This window comes from Leptodactylus fuscus, chromosome 3, assembly GCF_031893055.1.
Source record: "Leptodactylus fuscus isolate aLepFus1 chromosome 3, aLepFus1.hap2, whole genome shotgun sequence".
Lineage (NCBI taxonomy): Eukaryota > Metazoa > Chordata > Amphibia > Anura > Leptodactylidae > Leptodactylus > Leptodactylus fuscus.
Window position 1 is genome coordinate 16,953,311 of NC_134267.1, and position 21,095 is coordinate 16,974,405.

Genomic DNA, 21,095 nt, shown 5'->3' on the forward strand with positions numbered 1-21,095 from the left:
TGGATACATCTGGCTATGAAGTTCAAAGCTCACTGAGGTTACAAAACCAATTTTGTGCTTCAGTAAGTCAGTAAAAAGTAGTTAGGGGAATTCAAATCAATAAAATGATAAGGGTGCCCATACTTTTGCACCGGTCAAATTTTGGTTTAATGCATATTGCACATTTTCTGTTAGTACAATAAACCTCATTTCATCCTGAAATATTACTGTGTCCATCAGTTATTAGATATATCAAACTGAAATGGCTGCTGCAAACACCAAAATATTTAGAACAAAAAATGATTAAGATTAATAGGGGTGCCCAAACTTTTTCATAGGACTGTATATATATATAGAGAGAGATAGATAGACAGATAGATAGATAGATACTGTATATCTATATGAAAAGATGCAAAAACAATGCTACATTCTATATAAATAGTCTAAATAATAATAATAATAATAATAATAATAATAATAATAATAATAATAAATGCAATAAATAATCTAAATTATAATGAAATATTAATATAAACACAATTATAAACAATGTTAATATAAGCAATTAATATAAACAAAAGTAATAATATAATAAAATATTAAAATGAACAATAAATATAAACAAATAAACAAGTAATATAAACAGTAATAATATCTATCTATCTATCTATCTATCTATCTATCTATCTATTTATTTATCTATTATCTATCTATCTCCTATCTATCTATCTATCTATCTATCTATCTATATGTCTATCTATCTATCTATCTATATGTCTATCTATCTATCTATCTATCTATTTATTTATCTATTATCTATCTATCTCCTATCTATCTATCTATCTATCTATCTATCTATCTCCTATCTATCTATCTATCTATCTATCTATCTATATGTCTATCTATCTATCTATCTATCTCCTATCTAGCTATCTATTTATATGTCTGTCTGTCTATCTATCTATCTATCTATCTATCTATCTATCTATATGTCTATCTATCTCCTATCTATCTATCTATCTATCTATCTATCTCCTATCTATCTATCTATCTCCTATCTATCTATCTATCTATCTATCTATCTATCTATCTATCTATCACATATCTATCTATCTATCTATCTATCTATATGTCTATCTATCTATCTTCTATCTATCTATCTATCATCTATCTATCACCTATCTATCTATCTATCTATCTATCTATCTATCTGTCTGTCTGTCTGTCTGTCTGTCTGTCTGTCTGTCTGTCTATCTATCTATCTATATGTCTATCTATCTATCTATCTATCTATCTATCTATCTATCTATCTATCTATATGTCTATCTATCTATCTTCTATCTATCTATCTATCATCTATCTATCACCTATCTATCTATCTATCTATCTATCTATCTATCTATCTATCTATCTATCTATCTGTCTGTCTGTCTGTCTGTCTGTCTGTCTGTCTGTCTGTCTGTCTGTCTGTCTATCTATCTAACTATATGTCTATCTATCTATCTATCTATCTATCTATCTATCTATGTATCTAGCTATCTATCTCCTATCTATCTATCTATCTATCTATCTAATATCTATCTATCTATCTATCTATCTATCTATCTAATATCTATCTATCTATCTATCTGTCTATCTATCGCCTATCTATCTATCTATCTATCTATCTATCTATCTATCGCCTATCTATCTATCTATCTATCTATCTATCTAATATCTATCTATCTAATATCTATCTATCTATCAATCGCCTATCTATCTATCTATCTATCTATCTATCTATCTATCTATCTATCAATCGCCTATCTATCTATCTATCTATCTATCTATCTATCTAATATCTATCTATCTATCTAATATCTATCTATCTATCGCCTATCTATCTATCTATCTATCTATCTATCTATCTATCTATCTATCGCCTATCTATCTATCTATCTATCTATCTATCTAATATCTATCTATCTAATATCTATCTATCTATCTATCTATCTATCTATCAATCGCCTATCTATCTATCTATCTATCTATCTATCGCCTATCTATCTATCTATCTATCTAATATCTATCTATCTATCTATCTATCTATCTATCTATCTATCTATCATCTATCTATCTCCTATCTATCTATCTATCTATCTATCTCCTATCTATCTATCTATCTATCTATCTATCTAATATCTATCTAATTATCTATTTATCTATCTAATATCTATCTATCACATATCTAGCTGTATTTCTGTTTGAGCTATTATATGAACTACATACTGTTGTGCCCCCTGGTGTTCTTTTCATTCCCCCCTCCTGTACATCCACCTATTATGGCTAATAATACTGAGATAAAGCCACTTATAGTGTGCAGATCCTTATTGACTGGCTTGTACAAAATCAAGATTTATTGAGCTGCCCTGTAACAATTCCAGGAGGTGAGACTAAACTACTGAGCATGTGTGACCACCAACACTAGACATATCATGTGGACTTATGACAGTACATTGATGAACAGCTGGTGGTGTTGTATCAAGTAAGTGCCCAAAAATATAGATGAATAAAATCATTGTTATATTTTGCCTTATCTAACCATATACTAGTTATTGTGCTACTACCCCTTTAAATCTATTTAAAGTATTTTAGAAATAAAGATATATATATATATATATATATATATATATATATATATATATATATATATATATATAGTCATTTAGGATATATACAGTCCTGTGAAAAAGTTTGGGCACCCCTATTAATCTTAATCATTTTTAGTTCTAAATATTTTGGTGTTTATAACAGCCATTTCAGTTTGATATATCTAATAACTGATGGACACAGTAATATTTCAGGATTGAAATGAGGTTTATTGTACTAACAGAAAATTTGCAATATGCATTAAACCAAAATTTGACCGGTGCAAAAGTATGGGCACCTCAACAGAAAAGTGACATTAATATTTAGTAGATCCTCCTTTTGCAAAGATAACAGCCTCTAGTCGCTTCCTGTAGCTTTTAATCAGTTCCTGGATCCTGGATAAAGGTATTTTGGACAAACAATTCAAGTTCAGTTAAGTTAGATGGTCGCCGAGCATGGACAGCCCGCTTCAAATCATCCCACAGATGTTCAATGATATTCAGGTCTGGGGACTGGGATGGCCATTCCAGAACATTGTAATTGTTCCTCTGCATGAATGCCTGAGGATTTGGAGCGGTGTTTTGGATCATTGTCTTGCTGAAATATCCATCCCCGGCGTAACTTCAACTTCGTCACTGATTCTTGAACATTATTCTCAAGAATCTGCTGATACTGAGTGGAATCCATGCGACCCTCAACTTTAACAAGATTCCCGATGCTGGCATTGGCCACACAGCCCCAAAGCATGATGGAACCTCCACCAAATTTTACAGTGGGTAGCATGTGTTTTTCTTGGAATGCTGTTTCTTTTTGGACGCCATGCATAACGCCTTTTTTTATAACCAAACAACTCAATTTTTGTTTCCAAAATGAAGCTGCCTTGTCCAAATGTGCTTTTTCATACCTCAGGCAACTCTATTTGTGGCGTACGTGCAGAAACGGCTTCTTTCTCATCACTCTCCCATACAGCTTCTATTTGTGCAAAGTGCGCTGTATAGTTGACCGATGCACAGTGACACCATCTGCAGCAAGATGATGCTGCAGCTCTTTGGAGGTGGTCTGTGGATTGTCCTTGACTGTTCTCACCATTCTTCTTCTCTGCCTTTCTGATATTTTTCTTGGCCTGCCACTTCTGGGCTTAACAAGAACTGTCCCTGTGGTCTTCCATTTCCTTACTATGTTCCTCACAGTGGAAACTGACAGGTTAAATCTCTGAGACAACTTTTTGTATCCTTCCCCTGAACAACTATGTTGAACAATCTTTGTTTTCAGATCATTTGAGAGTTGTTTTGAGTAGCCCATGATGCCACTCTTCAGAGGAGATTCAAATAGTAGAACAACTTGCAATTGGCCACCTTAAATACCTTTTCTTATGATTGGATACATCTGGCTATGAAGTTCAAAGCTCACTGAGGTTACAAAACCAATTTTGTGCTTCAGTAAGTCAGTAAAAAGTAGTTAGGGGAATTCAAATCAATAAAATGATAAGGGTGCCCATACTTTTGCACCGGTCAAATTTTGGTTTAATGCATATTGCACATTTTCTGTTAGTACAATAAACCTCATTTCAATCCTGAAATATTACTGTGTCCATCAGTTATTAGATATATCAAACTGAAATGGCTGTTGCAAACACCAAAATATTTAGAACAAAAAATGATTAAGATTAATAGGGGTGCCCAAACTTTTTCATAGGACTGTATATATATATATATATATATATAGAGATAGATAGACAGATAGATAGATAGATACAGTATATCTATATGAAAAGATGCAAAAACAATGCTACATTCTATATAAATAGTCTAAATAATAATAATAATAATAATAATAACAATAAATGCAATAAATAATCAAAATTATAATGAAATATTAATATAAACACAATTATAAACAATGTTAATATAAGCAATTAATATAAACAAAAGTAATAATATAATAAAATATTAAAATGAACAATAAATATAAACAAATAAACAAGTAATATAAACAGTAATATGAAATAATAAATGTTTAATATTATAATAAAAAATAAATATTATAATTGAATATTTTATTTTATAATTTTTAACTTTAATTTAATATTATAATAATATAGTATTAACAAAAAAAATAAAATAAAAACTTGTCTAAGAAATGATGAGATATTATTAGGTTCTCTATGCTGCGTATGCCTGTCATCTTTTCAGTGCAGCACCCCCACCCCCAATTCTTGGACTATTCTTCATGAATTGAATATGATGGCCATCACTCCACGCTCTAGGCTCCACCTGCTTTGTCTTCACCGCACTCCCTGTTTGCTGGTCTCAAACTGCCTGATGTCATTACAGTCACCGACTGCTGCCAGCTGCCTCACAAGCTGCCTCTTACTATCTGACAACTGATGTCACTCTACGTTTCATCAGCCATTGAACAATCTCTTTGTATCCAGAGCCTAAAGGAAGAGGTTATGATGTTGGTGGATGATTCCTTTACTAGGGTTATGCCAAAATAATATATTTATCCCCTATCCATAGGATTGAGGATACATTGCTGATCGGTGGGGATCTGACCATTGGGTCCCCCACTGATTCTGAGAATGGGGGAGGTTTCAACTAGACAAAGGAAAAATGGTGGTGGACATAGACCCTCTCCTGCTGCCTTTGAAGCTGTACACCCCCAATTCTCAGGATCGGTGGAGACCCCATGCCACGCGGATCTCTGGATATGCTCAGAAACTTACCATCTGGTACCTGGAACTCAAAAACAAATGTCGAAAAAGATGAGGTTCAAGGAGTTTCAGTGATAGGGTTCAGAGGTGGCTCGTTGTTTTCCCCCTCTCCATGTTCAGTACACATGTAATACATGGTCAAGTCATCTGTGGGAATATCGGGTAAGATAGCTGTGCAAGCATTAGATGCTTAAAGGGGTTGTCCAGACATGTTTTATTTTTGGCCTATCCTTAGGATAGACTATAACTAGCTGATCAGAGGCAGCCAACAGATGGCCCCTCCATGAATCAGCTGTTCAGGGATGCTTCTTCTTCCCCATACTATACAGTGCCCAGAGTCAGAAGCAAATAACTCACTACCCTGTATAGTATCCCATAAAAATAAGCCAACCGGTTTGAGTTGACCCGAATTGGCCTGAAGTTTTCAAAAGTATCAGAGTCAACCCGAACCCCTGGCATCATTTTATGGCCTCCTGACTCCAGAGTCACAACCGAGGCCTGTGATTGGGCTTCAGAGGTCATGCAGGGAATGCCAACGTTATGCCTTCCAAAACGGACTAGATGGATGAACCTCACGAATATTCATCGGAACAAATCTTATGAGGTTTGCCCAACTCTAGAGGTTGGACACCATTACTGCAGCTCTGTTCCCATTGAAGGCTTAAGGATAGTCCATAAATAATAAAAGATCTTGGACAATCCTCGGAGGGGCAGAAGTGTTGAGAAATCTGATTAGCTATGACTTGACATCCTATCGGGAACAGTGAAAGTAAACAGTAAGAAAAAAATGTGCATTTATAAGAAGGAAGAGGCCCAAAAATATGCAGAGTAGATTGAATATTTTTGAGACATTATAGGGGTGTCACATGTGCCAGAATTTAAGTTTACACCAGTTATGGGATGGGGTAGATTTCAGCTTGATACCCCCCAGCCCTGCCCACTCCGCCCACTATATGCACCAAAAAATGGCACAGCATTGTAAGCGGCCATTTTCTTGTGGCCGGCAGGCATGCGCAGTCAGCTTTGCCCTAGGCCCTAGGCCTAGAAGTTTGAAGCCAACCCCCAGAAGAAGACGCGCAGAGAGGCAGTTCCTGAAGAAGATGGAGGCGGTGTTGGAGAGTTCTCTCGCAGCATTGGGGACACCCCCAATGCTGTTTGAGTGCTGAGGACCGCCCCCAGTGCTGCAAGAGAACTCATTTGCATACCAACAAAAACCGAGATTTCTACGGAACGGTGGCGCAGAGAAGACATCTAAAGGTAGGAGACGAATAGCCTTTCTTAAGGCTATTCCTACGTGTTAGGGGCAAAAAATTTGATATTAATGGTAAAATCCCTTTAAGAATTTCTGACTATTTGTGACTATGTCTATGCGTCTCTCCATCCAGAGGATAGATCTGTATCTATACATGCACACACATACACACACGTTGCAGAGCGCTGTCGCTACACCTCAGGAGTTTCTCTTCACACATCATTTTAAAACACTTTTCATGTTTAACCAAATGTTCTGTATTTCTACTCACCTGCACACTAAGATGAATCCATTCCTTCACAGGAAATCTCCCCTGTGTCATTACTTTTATAGGAGGCTGCAAACCATTTACTGTGCGATAATAAAACACGCTCTCTTTCTCGGAGATTGTGAGTTTGAACACAATCTGCCCATCCGCAGACTTTTCTATCACACACCTAAAGAAGTAAATAGAAAGAAACATCAAAATCATCTTCAAGTAAACATAGGATGAAAAATACCGTATGAGGGTGAATTCACACTGAGTAAACGCTAGCTTATTCTGAACGTAAAACACGTTCAGAATAAGCGGCGTCTAAAGCAGCTCCATTCATTTCTATGGGAGCGGGGATACGAGCGCTCCCCATAGAAATGAATGGGCTGCTTCTTTCACTCCGTGCAGTCCCATTGAAGTGAATGGGGAGTGCCGGCGTATACGGCAAGCTCTGCTCATGCCGGAGCGTACACGCCGGCACTCCCCATTCACTTCAATGGGACTGCACGGAGTGAAAGAAGCAGCCCATTCATTTCTATGGGGAGCGCTCGTATCCCCGCTCCCATAGAAATGAATGGAGCTGCTTTAGACGCCGCTTATTCTGAACGTGTTTTACGTTCAGAATAAGCTAGCGTTTACTCAGTGTGAATGCACCCTAATGCAGATACAGAGTAGACTATATCAGTGCTGGAGTATAGTACTCGAAACGTGCACATATAATGCTGACTTACAATACTCACATACAATACTTATGTATAATACTCACATACAATGCTTATGTATAATACTCACATACAATGCTTATGTATAATACTCACATACAATGCTTATGTATAATACTCACATACAATACTTATGTATAATACTCACATACAATGCTTATGTATAATACTCACATACAATACTTATGTATTATACTGACATACAATGCTTATGTATAATACTGACATACAATGCTTATGTATAATACTCACATACAATGCTTATGTATAATACTCACATACAATGCTTATGTATAATACTCACATACAATACTTATGTATAATACTCACATACAATGCTTATGTATAATACTCACATACAATGCTTATGTATAATACTCACATACAATACTTATGTATAATACTCACATACAATGCTTATGTATAATACTCACATACAATACTTATGTATTATACTGACATACAATGCTTATGTATAATACTGACATACAATGCTTATGTATAATACTCACATACAATGCTTATGTATAATACTCACATACAATGCTTATGTATAATACTCACATACAATACTTATGTATAATACTCACATACAATGGTTATGTATAATACTCACATACAATGCTTATGTATAATACTCACATACAATACTTATGTATAATACTCATATACAATCCTCTTCCAGCTTCTGGCTAACGTCATGTGCCCCCGGGGTCACATAGGGCGAACCAATGTCATGGCCCTTTTACCCAATTACAGGCCTCAGCAGTGACCCTAGGGGGTGTGACTTCAGCAGAGGCTGGAATAGGATGCTGGGGACCACTGGATGCCCAGGGATATAACTAGAAAGTTTTTACTCACTTCTCTATGCTCCAGTTTGTGCTTGTTTTGTTTTTAGGCCCTGAGTTATTACTCAGGGGTGGAGACTTGGCTTACTCAGGGGAGGGCCTTCACACTACATGGTCATAGATAAAAACTTCTAAAAATAAGTGGAATGATGTTTTTAAACACAAGATACGTTACAAAATGTATGTTCTATGTGTTTCATTTCCTTAAAGTGTTAAAGGGAGTGTCACCATGGGTTCTGGTTAGGTTTGAGCAATCGGGATCGGAAAAGATCGGATCCCGATTGGCAATCGAGCAAATTTCACGATTGCAATTGGGATCGGCTGGAAAATGATTGGAAATCGGATTTTGAAATTTCAAGATCGTCTCAACCCTAAAAGTGACTTTTCCCATAGAGAAGCATTGATTAGGGTTGACCGATCGGGATCAAAAAGATCAGATTCCGATCAGCGATCGAGCAAATTTCACGATCGGGATTGGCTGGAAAATGATCGGATTTTAAAATCAATCCTGAAATCTCAAGATTGGCTCAACCCCAGATCTGGTGATAGACTCCCTTTAAAGGCTACGAAGAAGAATCGGAAGATCTGATCCGGTCTTAGAACCATCAAAGTCAATGGTTTCAAAGCCAAGGTCTATAGCGAGTGGATGAAGTCTCAGCTAAGGAGGCCTCATTTATCATTCCCTCTTTATACTATTTAGATTTCACAGCTGCTCACCCCACTGTTGTCTCTATACATTTACACCCCGAGGCTAGCGTTCATCATGACTTTTAGCGCATGTTATACCGTATGGTACCTCTTTGTTACAGGGAGAGCAAGGATGGCTTGCACAAGCAGGGAGCAGGCACGACGATGAGGAATGCTCTCTGCCCATTGTCTGCTCTTCATCTTTCCACTCCTGGCTCATTAGTTACTATGCAAGCCATGCTAAACAAAGCCCAATAAGACTATTCATGCTAATTCCGTGCCACGGGCTGGAATTCCTCGAAGATTCCCGGCATTGTGTATCTAATGATAGCAGCTATTTTTAAGAGTTGCCTCAGGTGAGCGGTGGAAATTCAAAGACATTATTGCACATTATATCTTAACACACATGTGGATATAGTCAAAGGATATTTCGGCGGCGGGCGCTCTGTTGGGAGCGTGATTTTAGAGACAAATAGGTTTTCATTATTCCGCCAATTAGGACATTAGATATTCTCTTGGTATATGTGAATAATCAACTAATTATTAAAAGACAGCCGTATACTGGGACAGGAAGGAGAAATGGAATATCTAAATTACAGATAATATTTTTGAAGGAGGATTTTTAAAACGGAGGGAATTAAAGGGGAAGTATCACCATTGTTATTTATGTATTTATTTTTTTTATTTTATTTATTTATTAATTTATTTAGTTTTTATTTTCTATTTGTAGATTTTTTATTCTATTTTTTGCACACCATCCTATTTCCCGAGCTTCTCCTCTGCTCTCTTAGCAGCATTTAGTGATCTGCTTTACAGCACTGTCATGGCCATAGGCGGCAATAGGCTGGAGCCAACTCCTTGTAGAGTTTTCTAGACATTCTCTGTCCAAGGAAGGGGAAGAGATAAGCTGTGACATCATCTATCATCAGTAGTGTTCTAATGGTAGGTGTTATCTTCTATTGTAATGCTGCCTGTGATGTATATGACTGCAGCTGGAAAAATTAAACAAAAAAACAAAGACTATAGACTATAATGGGGTCTGTGAGCTCTCCACACGGTGTCCGCACAAGTCACGTGGACAGGAAAGTAGTTTATGAAATACTTTTCTCTCCACATGTTCTGTGCGGACACCATGCGGAAAGCACATGGACCCCATTGTAGTCTATAGCAGGGGTGCCCAATACGTCGATCGCGATCTACCGGTCAATCGCAATGGACGTATGGGTTGATCGCAGGATGCAGCCAGGGATCCCCGATGTCTGCTTGTTCACAGTGCAGGCTGAGGGTCATCTACGGACACTGGCAGGCGGGGCAGCCTGCCAGTGTCCACAGATAACACTCAGCCTGTGCTGTGAACAAGCAGCACCCCGGCTTCCTCCATCCCCCAGCGTCATCCCCTGGAGCTGCTGCTGCCTGGCCTGCAAGTGTCCGGAGTGCTTGATCACAGCGCAGGCTCAGAGTCAACTCTCAGCCTGCACTGTGAACAAGCAGACACCGGGGATCCCTGGGCAGCCACAGAACGCCGCTGTCTCCTGCTCTCACGCTCTGCCCGACCCCGCCCACATGCTAGGCCCCGCCCACAGACATGCCCCATCCCACCCATAGGGCTGGCCCCGCCCACAAAAAGTGGGTAGTAGATCTTTTGCCTTGGTCAGTTTATAAAGTAGCTCACATGCTGAAAAAGTGTGAGCACCCCTGGTCTATAGGGTCTGTGTGCTTTCATAAGCTCACCACTTGCCAATGTGTTCACTATTCCGTTCGGGGGGTTCCCATGCAGACTCCTCGAACGGATTATCGAACGCAAATGTGAATCAGTTAAAATTACAGGATACACTTTAAAAAAAATACAGATCGTGATATGGAAATTTTTGAAAAAAAAATGTTAAAAGTAGGTTATTTGGTTTAAAAAAAAAAGGACATTTTCTGGTGATACATTTCCTTTAAATTGGACTTTTTGGCTTTTGCCAGAGTTCCAAGCTCTATAAAAATCTTCTATCAGGCAGTGGTACCTAGTTCCACTGTTCATCCTGAGCTACCTGATTCATGACTAGAATGGCCATAGAAATGTCAAATATTAAAGGGACTCTATCAGCAAAATTATGCTGTATGAGCCCCACATATGCGTGAATAGCCTTTAAAAAGGCTATTCAGGCACTGCTAATGTTATTTTACGGCTTCATCGTCCTCTTCTTCCGGCGGAAATTGGTTCAAATCCGGCGCGTGCGCAGTAGCGCTCCCTCTGGAGCGCTAATGTGCAGGCTCCGGCGCCATTTTTCTCAATGTGAGTTCTCAATGGGATACTGATAGAGATGAGCGAGTAGTACTCGATCGAGTAGGTGTTCGATCGAATACTACGGTATTTGAAATACTCGTACTCCATCGAATACTACTAGCTGTTCGAAGTTAAGATTCGATGCAGAACCAGCGTTGATTGGCAGAATGCTATACATTGCCAATCAACGCTGGTTCTTCTCTTACCTTTAGAAGTCTTCTCCCTGCGCAGCGTCCCCGCGTCCTCTTCCGGCTCTGCATTCACTCTGCTTAGGCATCCGGCCTGGGCAGAGCTGACTGTGCATGTCCGCGCGGGTGCGGGCATGCGCAGTCGGCTCTGCCTAGTCCCAATGTCTAGCAGAGTGAATTCAAGGCCGGAAGGGGACGCTTTGCAGGGAGAAGAATCCAGCCCGACCCTCACTCATGGACTTGGTAATGCTCATTTCAGGGGTAGGCAACATTCGATCAAATTCTATGCCCGCGCCCACGCGGACATGCGCAGTCGGCTCTGCCCAGGCCCGATGCCTAGCAGAGTGAATTCAAGGCCGGAAGAGGACGCGGGGACGCTGTGCAGGGAGAAGAATCCAGCCCGACCCTCACTCATGGACTTGGTAAGTACAATTTGATCGAATGTTGCGTACCCCTGAAACGAGCATTTCCCCCCATAGACTATGATAGGGTTCGAAACCCATTCAAACAGCCGAACAGTGTGCGGCTGTTCGAATCGGATTTCGAACCTCGAACATTTTAGTGTTCGCTCATCTCTAGATACTGAGTATGCTCCGTTCCCCTCGCAAACTGCCATTGAGAAAAATGGCGCCGGAGCCTGCGCACGTGCCAGAATGGAACCAATCCCGCCGGAAGACGACGATGAAGCCGGGGAAGGGCCAGGACCGGAGGGCGTCGCTGAAAGAAGAAAGAAGAGGAAGGCATGCCAGAAGATGATGGACCGTGCATCACCGCCCAGCGTGCACGATAAGTATAATTTACATATATGTTTTTATGGTTTTATGGGGGAGGTTAAAATAACATTAGCGGTGCCTGGATAGCCTTTTTAAAGGCTATTCACACATATGTGGGGCTCATACAGCAAAAATTTGCTGATAGAGCCCCTTTAATGTCAAATATTAAAACCATAGTAAAAGAGGAAGCATAGGAGGCAGATAACTGTACAACAATGCATATATATATATATATATATATATATATATATATATATATATATGTGCCTTTCAGTGACTTTGGAAAGCTGAGTGGCCAACTAGACAATAGCAACAGTATAAAATGACAACAATACACTGTACATGACTGAAACAAAAAAGAATAGACTGGTAAAGATAAAATTGTAAAATGTTCACGTTTTTGGTATAACTGGAGCAGTTCAGACAAGCCCTTGAATTGTTATGCTTTTTGGGTAATCTAGTCACAAAGTATCGGACAGGGAGATAACAGACTAAATAATGTAACGCCCCCCTCCCCTATAACCTCTCTTTGGGCTATTGTCCAACTGCATCAACTTAGAAAGCGTCACATTACAACTTTTACTAAAAATAAGACGCCCTATTACAATTTTATCAAAATTATAAAAGATACAATTGTTATTTAAAGGTTTTTTTTTTTCTTTTTTTATATTTTAGCACTAATTTACTTTTTTAGTTCAGAATTTTCTGTTATTCTCTCTGAACTGTTCCTTTCGTACACAAGAAATGTGTAACGGACACCTCACTACTTACATTTCACCCTCCTGCTCGGGTTTCAGCCACACGGTGATCGTGAATGAGCTTCCAATTCTTAAAGTAGAAGCAGCGACAAAACAGTCTTTGTGATTGTAAAATATAAAGCTATTGGAATTGTTACTGGATTTGGGGTGTAAATCAATCTTATCCTTTCTGACACAAGTGCCAAGATCATCCTCAAGGAGTTGGTGGAAGTCTGGAGTATCGTCTCTATAGGGGCAGTCTTGAACACATAGGTGCTGAGTGCACGTCTGGATACTTTGTAGATTTACACCACTTTGACAAAAGACGCTTCTTTTTGGGATTCCGCAGGTTGCGTCGGGTGGATCGAGGTATATGGGTTTAAAGGCTGCTAAATTCTTCAGTTCTGGGAATAGACCCTGTGCCTTGGCCATAGGGAGACCAAAAAATAAGACTTCAAGTATTCGAAGCAAAGCACCAAGTCTTCGTCTCAAATGAAAGAAATACATCTTGAGGCACAAGGATAGCTTCATAAAATCTTTAAATATATTGTGATAGGTTTATTATAAATCATCATCAGGAGTAGTACTGTGGATATCTATGTGTGCGTAACTTGTGGGTTGTGTCATCCATCATCAATCATCTAAAAGAAAAAATACAGGGAAACATTAAGAATTGCATGCTATTATAGGGTATCTATGCTGAATATTGCTATTTTAAAGCTTATGTTACTATAGTACAGTGTTTCCTAAATGTTTTGAGGCCGACACTTTTGTTTGAGACTCCATATCACACTTAATCCCATTAGAAAAATAAGCTATTTTTCTGTATTCTGTCCTTATGTATTCTGCCTGTATTCTACTGATCTCCTGTATTATGTCTGTATTCTACCATTCTCCTGTATTCTGCCTGTATTCTACTGTTCTCCTGTATTCTGCCTATATTCTACTGTTCTCCTGTATTCTGCCTGTATTCTACCATTCTCCTATGTTCTGCCTGTATTCTACCATTCTCCTGTATTCTGCCTGTATTCTACTGTTCTCCTGTATTCTGCCTGTATTCTACTGTTCTCCTGTGTTCTGCCTGTATTCTACTGTTCTCCTGTATTCTGCCTGTATTCTACTGTTCTCCCTCGTTCTGCCTGTATTCTACTGTTCTGCTGTATTATGTCTGTATTCTACTGTTCTCCTGTATTCTGCCTGTAATCTATGTTCTCCTGTATTCTGCCTGTATTCTACTGTTCTCCTGTATTATGTCTGTATTCTACCATTCTCCTGTATTCTGCCTGTATTCTACTGTTCTCCTGTGTTCTGCCTGTATTCTACTGTTCTCCTGTATTCTGCCTGTATTCTACTGTTCTCCTGCATTATGTCTGTATTTTACCATTCTCCTGTATTCTACCGTTCTCCTGTATTCTGACTCTATTCTAACTTTCTCCTGTATTATGTCTGTATTCCATTGTTCTCCTGTATTCTGCTTGTATTCTACCATTCTCTTGTATTCTGCCTGTATTCTCCCATTCTCCTGTATTCTGCCTGTATTCTACTGTTCTCCTGTATTCTGCCTGTATTCTACCATTCTCCTGTATTCTGCCTGTATTCTACCATTCTCCTGTATTCTGCCTGTATTCTACTGTTCTCTTGTATTCTGCCTGTATTCCACTGCTCTCTTGTATTCTGCCTGTATTCTACTGTTCTCCTGTATTCGGCCTCTATTCTACCATTTGCCTGTATTATGTCTGTATTCTATTGTTCTCCTGTATTATGTCTGTATTCTACCGTTCTCCTGTATTCTGCCTGTATTCTACTGCTCTCTTGTATTCTGCCTGTATTCTACTGTTCTCCTGTATTATATCTGTATTCTACTGTTCTCCTGTATTCTGCCTGTATTCTACTGCTCTCTTGTATTCTGCCTGTGTTCTACTGTTCTCCTGTATTATATCTGTATTCTACTGTTCTCCTATATTATATCTGTATTCTACTGTTCTCCTGTATTCTGCCTGTATTCTACTGCTCTCTTGTATTCTGCCTGTGTTCTACTGTTCTCCTGTATTATATCTGTATTCTACTGTTCTCCTGTATTCGGCCTCTATTCTACCATTTGCCTGTATTATGTCTGTATTCTATTGTTCTCCTGTATTATGTCTGTATTCTTCTGTTCTCCTGTATTCTGCCTGTATTCTACTGCTCTCTTGTATTCTGCCTGTATTCTACTGTTCTCCTGTATTCGGCCTCTATTCTACCATTTGCCTGTATTATGTCTGTATTCTATTGTTCTCATGTATTCTGCCTGTATTCTTCTGTTCTCCTGTATTCTGCCTGTATTCTACTGCTCTCTTGTATTCTGCCTGTATTATACTGTTCTCCTGTATTATATCTGTATTCTATTGTTCTCCTGTATTCTGCCTGTATTCTACTGTTCTCCTGTATTATATCTGTATTCTACTGTTCTGCTGTATTTGGCCTCTATTCTACCGTTTGCCTGTATTATGTCTGTATTCTATTGTTCTCATGTATTCTGCCTGTATTCTTCTGTTCTCCTGTATTCTGCCTGTATTCTACTGCTCTCTTGTATTCTGCCTGTATTATACTGTTCTCCTGTATTATATCTGTATTCTATTGTTCTCCTGTATTCTGCCTGTATTCTACTGTTCTCCTGTATTATATCTGTATTCTACTGTTCTGCTGTATTTGGCCTCTATTCTACCGTTTGCCTGTATTATGTCTGTATTCTATTGTTCTCATGTATTCTGCCTGTATTCTACTGTTCTCCTGTATTCGGCCTCTATTGTACGTTCTCCTGTATTCTGCCTGTATTCTACCGTTCTCCTGAATTCTTCCTATATTCTACCTTTATTCTGTATTCGGCCTGTTCCGCCTCAAAATCTGCCTACAAAATTGTCTCCCATTCATCTCAATAGGAGACCCTCACTTTTTTTTCCCGCTAGCGATTTTTTTCAGCTAGCTGGAAAAAGAAGTGACATGCCCTTTCTTCCCGCGGACTTCTCCGTGGCTCGAGACTTCCTCCTGATTAGACCCATTCACTTATTCAGGACTAATCAGGAGCGCGATGCTGAAATGGGATGCCAATGCACTGCAACTAGCCGCGCTGAAAAGGTTTCACAATGTGAACATAACCTTTCTATTCCCTCTTCTCGGATATAAATAGAAAAAAAAAAAAAAACTTGGCGAAAATAAACACAAAATAAAATAAAGCTAAAAAACAGCAAACGTTATTTGAATAACCCAATGGTGCAAAAATGTTATGGCCTTCAAAACTGCATGTACGGAAAAACCCAAAAATATATCCGGTCCCGAACCAACAAAAATGGCCTGGCCCTGAAATGGTTAAAAAGTAAGATAAACAATATAGAACAATAGAATTCTCTTCTGATATAATGTATCTATCACATTGTAACTGGTTGTCTTATTCTGCAGCTACACTGTATAGAATCCCACAATGTGATCTAACAAATCTAACAATGTAACACACCAGGGCAGAGTATTTCCTAAATCTTACACCAGCACCTTATAAATATAGTATACACAAATATACACTCACCGGCCACTTTATTAGGTACACCTGTCCAACTGCTCGTTAACACTTAATTTCTAATCAGCAAATCACATGGCGGCAACTCAGTGCATTTAGGCATGTAGACATGGTCAAGACAATCTCCTGCAGTTCAAACCGAGCATCAGTATGGGGAAGAAAGGTGATTTGAGTGCCTTTGAACGTGGCATGGTTGTTGGTGCCAGAAGGGCTGGTCTGAGTATTTCAGAAACTGCTGATCTACTGGGATTTTCACGCACAACCATCTCTAGGGTTTACAGAGAATGGTCCGAAAAAGAAAAAACATCCAGTGAGCGGCAGTTCTGTGGGCGGAAATGCGTTGTTGATGCCAGAGGTCAGAGGAGAATGGCCAGACTGGTTCGAGCTGATAGAAAGGCAACAGTGACTCAAATAGCCACCCGTTACAACCAAGGTAGCCAGAAGAGCATCTCTGAACGCACAGTACGTCGAACTTTGAGGCTACAGATGGGCTACAGCAGCAGAAGACCACACCGGGTGCCACTCCTTTCAGCTAAGAACAGGAAACTGAGGCTACAATTTGCACAAGCTCATCGAAATTGGACAATTGAAGATTGGAAAAACGTTGCCTGGTCTGATGAGTCTCGATTTCTGCTGCGACATTCGGATGGTAGGGTCAGAATTTGGCGTCAACAACATGAAAGCATGGATCCATCCTGCCTTGTATCAACTGTTCAGGCTGGTGGTGGTGGTGTCATGGTGTGGGGAATATTTTCTTGGCACTCTTTGGGCCCCTTGGTACCAATTGAGCATCGTTGCAACGCCAAAGCCTACCTGAGTATTGTTGCTGACCATGTCCATCCCTTTATGACCACAATGTACCCAACACCTGATGGCTACTTTCAGCAGGATAATGCAATGCCATGTCATAAAGCTGGAATCATCTCAGACTGGTTTCTTGAACATGACAATGAGTTCACTGTACTCCAATGGCCTCCACAGTCACCAGATCTCAATCCAATAGAGGAGCATCTTTGGGATGTGGTGGAACGGGAGATTCGCATCATGGATGTGCAGCCGACAAATCTGCTGCAACTGTGTGATGCCATCATGTCAATATGGACCAAAATCTCTGAGGAATGCTTCCAGCACCTTGTTGTATCTATGCCACGAAGAATTGAGGCAGTTCTGAAGGCAAAAGGGGGTCCAACCCGTTACTAGCATGGTGTACCTAATAAAGTGGCCGGTGAGTGTATGTATATATATATATATATATATATATATATATATATATATATATATATATATATATATATAAGATTATTGATGTTTATTACAGACATGGAGAAAAAAAAAGCGAAAGTGACCAAAAATAAAGGGCGGTAAATGAACTCTGACAAATCTTTGTATCTTTCAGCAGCCGCATCACTGAGACAGAGAACAGACAGGGATAAAACACTCGCTTATACGGGGCGGATGAGCAGGGCTACAACCTGGGGCATCGCCAGAGGAGGGGTCCTGGGGGGATAGGTGAACTGTAAATTAACTTATATTTTCAAGTGTATTTCCTTTCTTTCTTTCTTTTTTTTTCTCTTCCTACAAGGCTGAGGGTTTTCCGAAGATTACACGTCTCTCCTTGTATTCTATGACACTTTCCTTTTGCCACTTTGTAACCTTGTCTGGAAACAATTCACACACGGTTCTGCTATTGTCACAAAAAATTCCCCTTGTCTTTCTTTCGGACTTACAACAAAGGTGTTGCCAATTTTTAAATTCAATTATTAACACCAGATATTGAAATCGATCACTTATTTCTAATCTGTTTTTATTTTCAGTTTGGCGTTTTTTTTTCTGTACATGATTATGGGGGCGGCCATCTTGCTTGAACTTGCTCTCTGTTAACAGCATTTAGCGATATGCTTTGTGGCAGAGTCATGGCCATAGGCAGCGGTAGACTAGAGCCAACTCATCGAAGTCTAGACATGCTCAGTGCTGGGAGGGGGAGGAGATAAGCTGTGACATCATCTATTGTCAATAGTGATGTAATGATGGCTCAGGGGTGTTATCTATAGAGGTGCTGTTGTAATCGTGTCTGTGATGTAAATAAGGTGCTGCAAAACAAACCCCTACAGAAGCGGCAAGTGTCAGCCTATTATTAGGCTTAGGGGTCAAAGTGTAAATTGCAGGATGTAGTACTTTTTTACTTTAATTGTAGATAGTCACATGGAAATTTGGGGATTTTGACCATAGAAATTCCCTTCATTCATGGTTCTATCCATTTAATAATGATTATGACAACAGATGCCCCCATTAAGATGTTTATAAGATATCTATAAAACTGTGCAAAATTTTTAGTTATTCGTATTTGCAAAAATGTTTAACTCTTAACTGTCTATGGATGTGAATATGGTTATAGTCCAGTGGGAACCCCATTAAGTATATAATATAATAATAATACATTTTATTTATATAGCGCCAACATATTCCGCAGCGCTGTACAATTTGTAGGGTTCAAATACAGACAGAAAGATACATTACAAAGAAAGTCATTTCACACAATGGGACTGAGGGCCCTGCTCGCAAGAGCTTACAATCTATGAGAGGCCATCAAGTCACATATCTGGACAACCCTTGCTTCCTATACATTGCATATGGTTACAATCACAATGTATCCCTGCATTGTCCTTGTCCCTGTAATATCTGATGGATACATGTCATACAATAATCCAGGTATTCTTAGCGTGCAACAAGTGTGCACTCAGTTATTCTCTAATATGAGCCCATATTCTCCCCTTACCTGTATATGAGGGAGCAGACATCCTAGCGCGCGGGCCTGTAGTATGAAGCCGGTGTATATACTGTATGCAGGTTGGTGAATGGCTGCTCCTTACCATCATCCTCCTCCTGCTTGTTGTGCCTCAGGAAAGCTGATTAAACTTCTCCAGCCATCGCCATCTGTCTTTCCCTTTGTCTCAGGTCTTAGGTCTTACTTCATTATCTAGTTTCACTCTATGCAAATGAAAACCTTTTTTTTGCCTGAGCCCTGACGGCCTTGTGCAGGTGCTTCTTGTACTTTTATATGTATGGAAATTAGCCTGGTCTTCTACCTTGACACGGGGCTGCGAGGAGTTCTGTAAGTAGGAAGGAGCATGTGTGATGTCACCTCGCCACATTGTATCAGGCAAGAGTTCTTGTCACGACATCCACCTGCTGGCCACATGGTCAGATATTAAGATGTATGGCTTGTCCTTTCATTGCCTCTATGATTTTTACAGTATGTTTAGCATCAAATATATATATATATATATATATATATATATATATATATATATATTATAAAACACACAAAATAAAGTAAACCTTAATGTTTTTGTTTTCTTTCTCATGAACATAATCATATTTACAATTAAAAATGAAACATATTTGCTAATATAAATAATTAAAAATGTAAAAATGTTGCAGTCATATCAGGAGGACACTACATGTATGAGAAGATAACCCGACCACAATAAGGACATCATGGCTGGTTATCATCAGGAGAACACTACATGTATGAGAAGATAACCCAGCCACAATAAGGACATCATGGCTGGTTATCAGGAGGACACTACATGTATGAGAAGATAACCTGACCACAATAAGGACATCATGGCTGGTTATCAGGAGGACACTACATGAATGAGAAGATAACCTGACCACAATAAGGACATCATGGCTGGTTATCAGGAAGACACTACATGTATGAGAAGATAACAACCACAATAAGGACATCATGGCTGGTTATCAGGAGGACACTACATGTATGAGAAGATAACCGACCACAATAAGGACATCATGGCTGGTTATCAGGAGGACACTACATGTATGAGAAGATAACCTGACCACAATAAGGACATCATGGCTGGTTATCAGGAGGACACTACATGTATGAGAAGATAACCTGACCACAATAAGGACATCATGGCTGGTTATCAGGAGGACACTACATGAATGAGAAGATAACCTGACCACAATAAGGACATCATGGCTGGTTATCAGGAGGACACTACATGTATGAGAAGATAACTCAGACACAATAAGTACATCATGTCTGGTTATCAGGAGGACACTACATGTATGAGAAGATAACCTGACCACAATAAGGACATCATGGCTGGTTATCAGGAAGACACTACATGTATGAGAAGATAACCCAACCACAATAAGGACATCATGGCTGGTTATCAGGAGGACACTACATGTATGAGAAGATAACCCGACCACAATAAGGACATCATGGCTGGTTATCAGGAGGACACTACATGAATGAGAAGATAACCCGACCACAATAAGGACATCATGGCTGGTTATCAAGAGAGGACACTACATGTATGAGAAGATAACCCGACCACAATAAGGACATCATAGCTGGTTATCAGGAGGACACTACATGTATGAGAAGATAACCTAACCACAATAAGTACATCATGGCTGGTTATCAGGAGGACACTACATGTATGAGAAGATAACCTAAC

At 39.2% G+C, this 21,095-nt stretch overlaps 1 protein-coding gene across 1 annotated transcript in view; it reads right to left on the reverse strand.

The window, feature by feature from the left end:
• USH2A (usherin) overlaps window positions 1–19,749 on the reverse strand; it is a 514,207-nt gene extending 494,458 nt beyond the window's left edge. Inside the window, exons 1-3 of the mRNA XM_075267084.1 lie at window positions 19,379–19,749; window positions 13,087–13,693; window positions 6,844–7,009 (exon numbers count right to left, since the gene is read on the reverse strand). Of these exons, the coding sequence (XP_075123185.1) occupies window positions 6,844–7,009; window positions 13,087–13,583 (663 nt within the window). The 5' untranslated portion in view covers window positions 13,584–13,693; window positions 19,379–19,749. The remainder of the gene's footprint in view (window positions 1–6,843; window positions 7,010–13,086; window positions 13,694–19,378) is intronic.
• Between the last annotated feature and the right edge of the window lie 1,346 nt (window positions 19,750–21,095).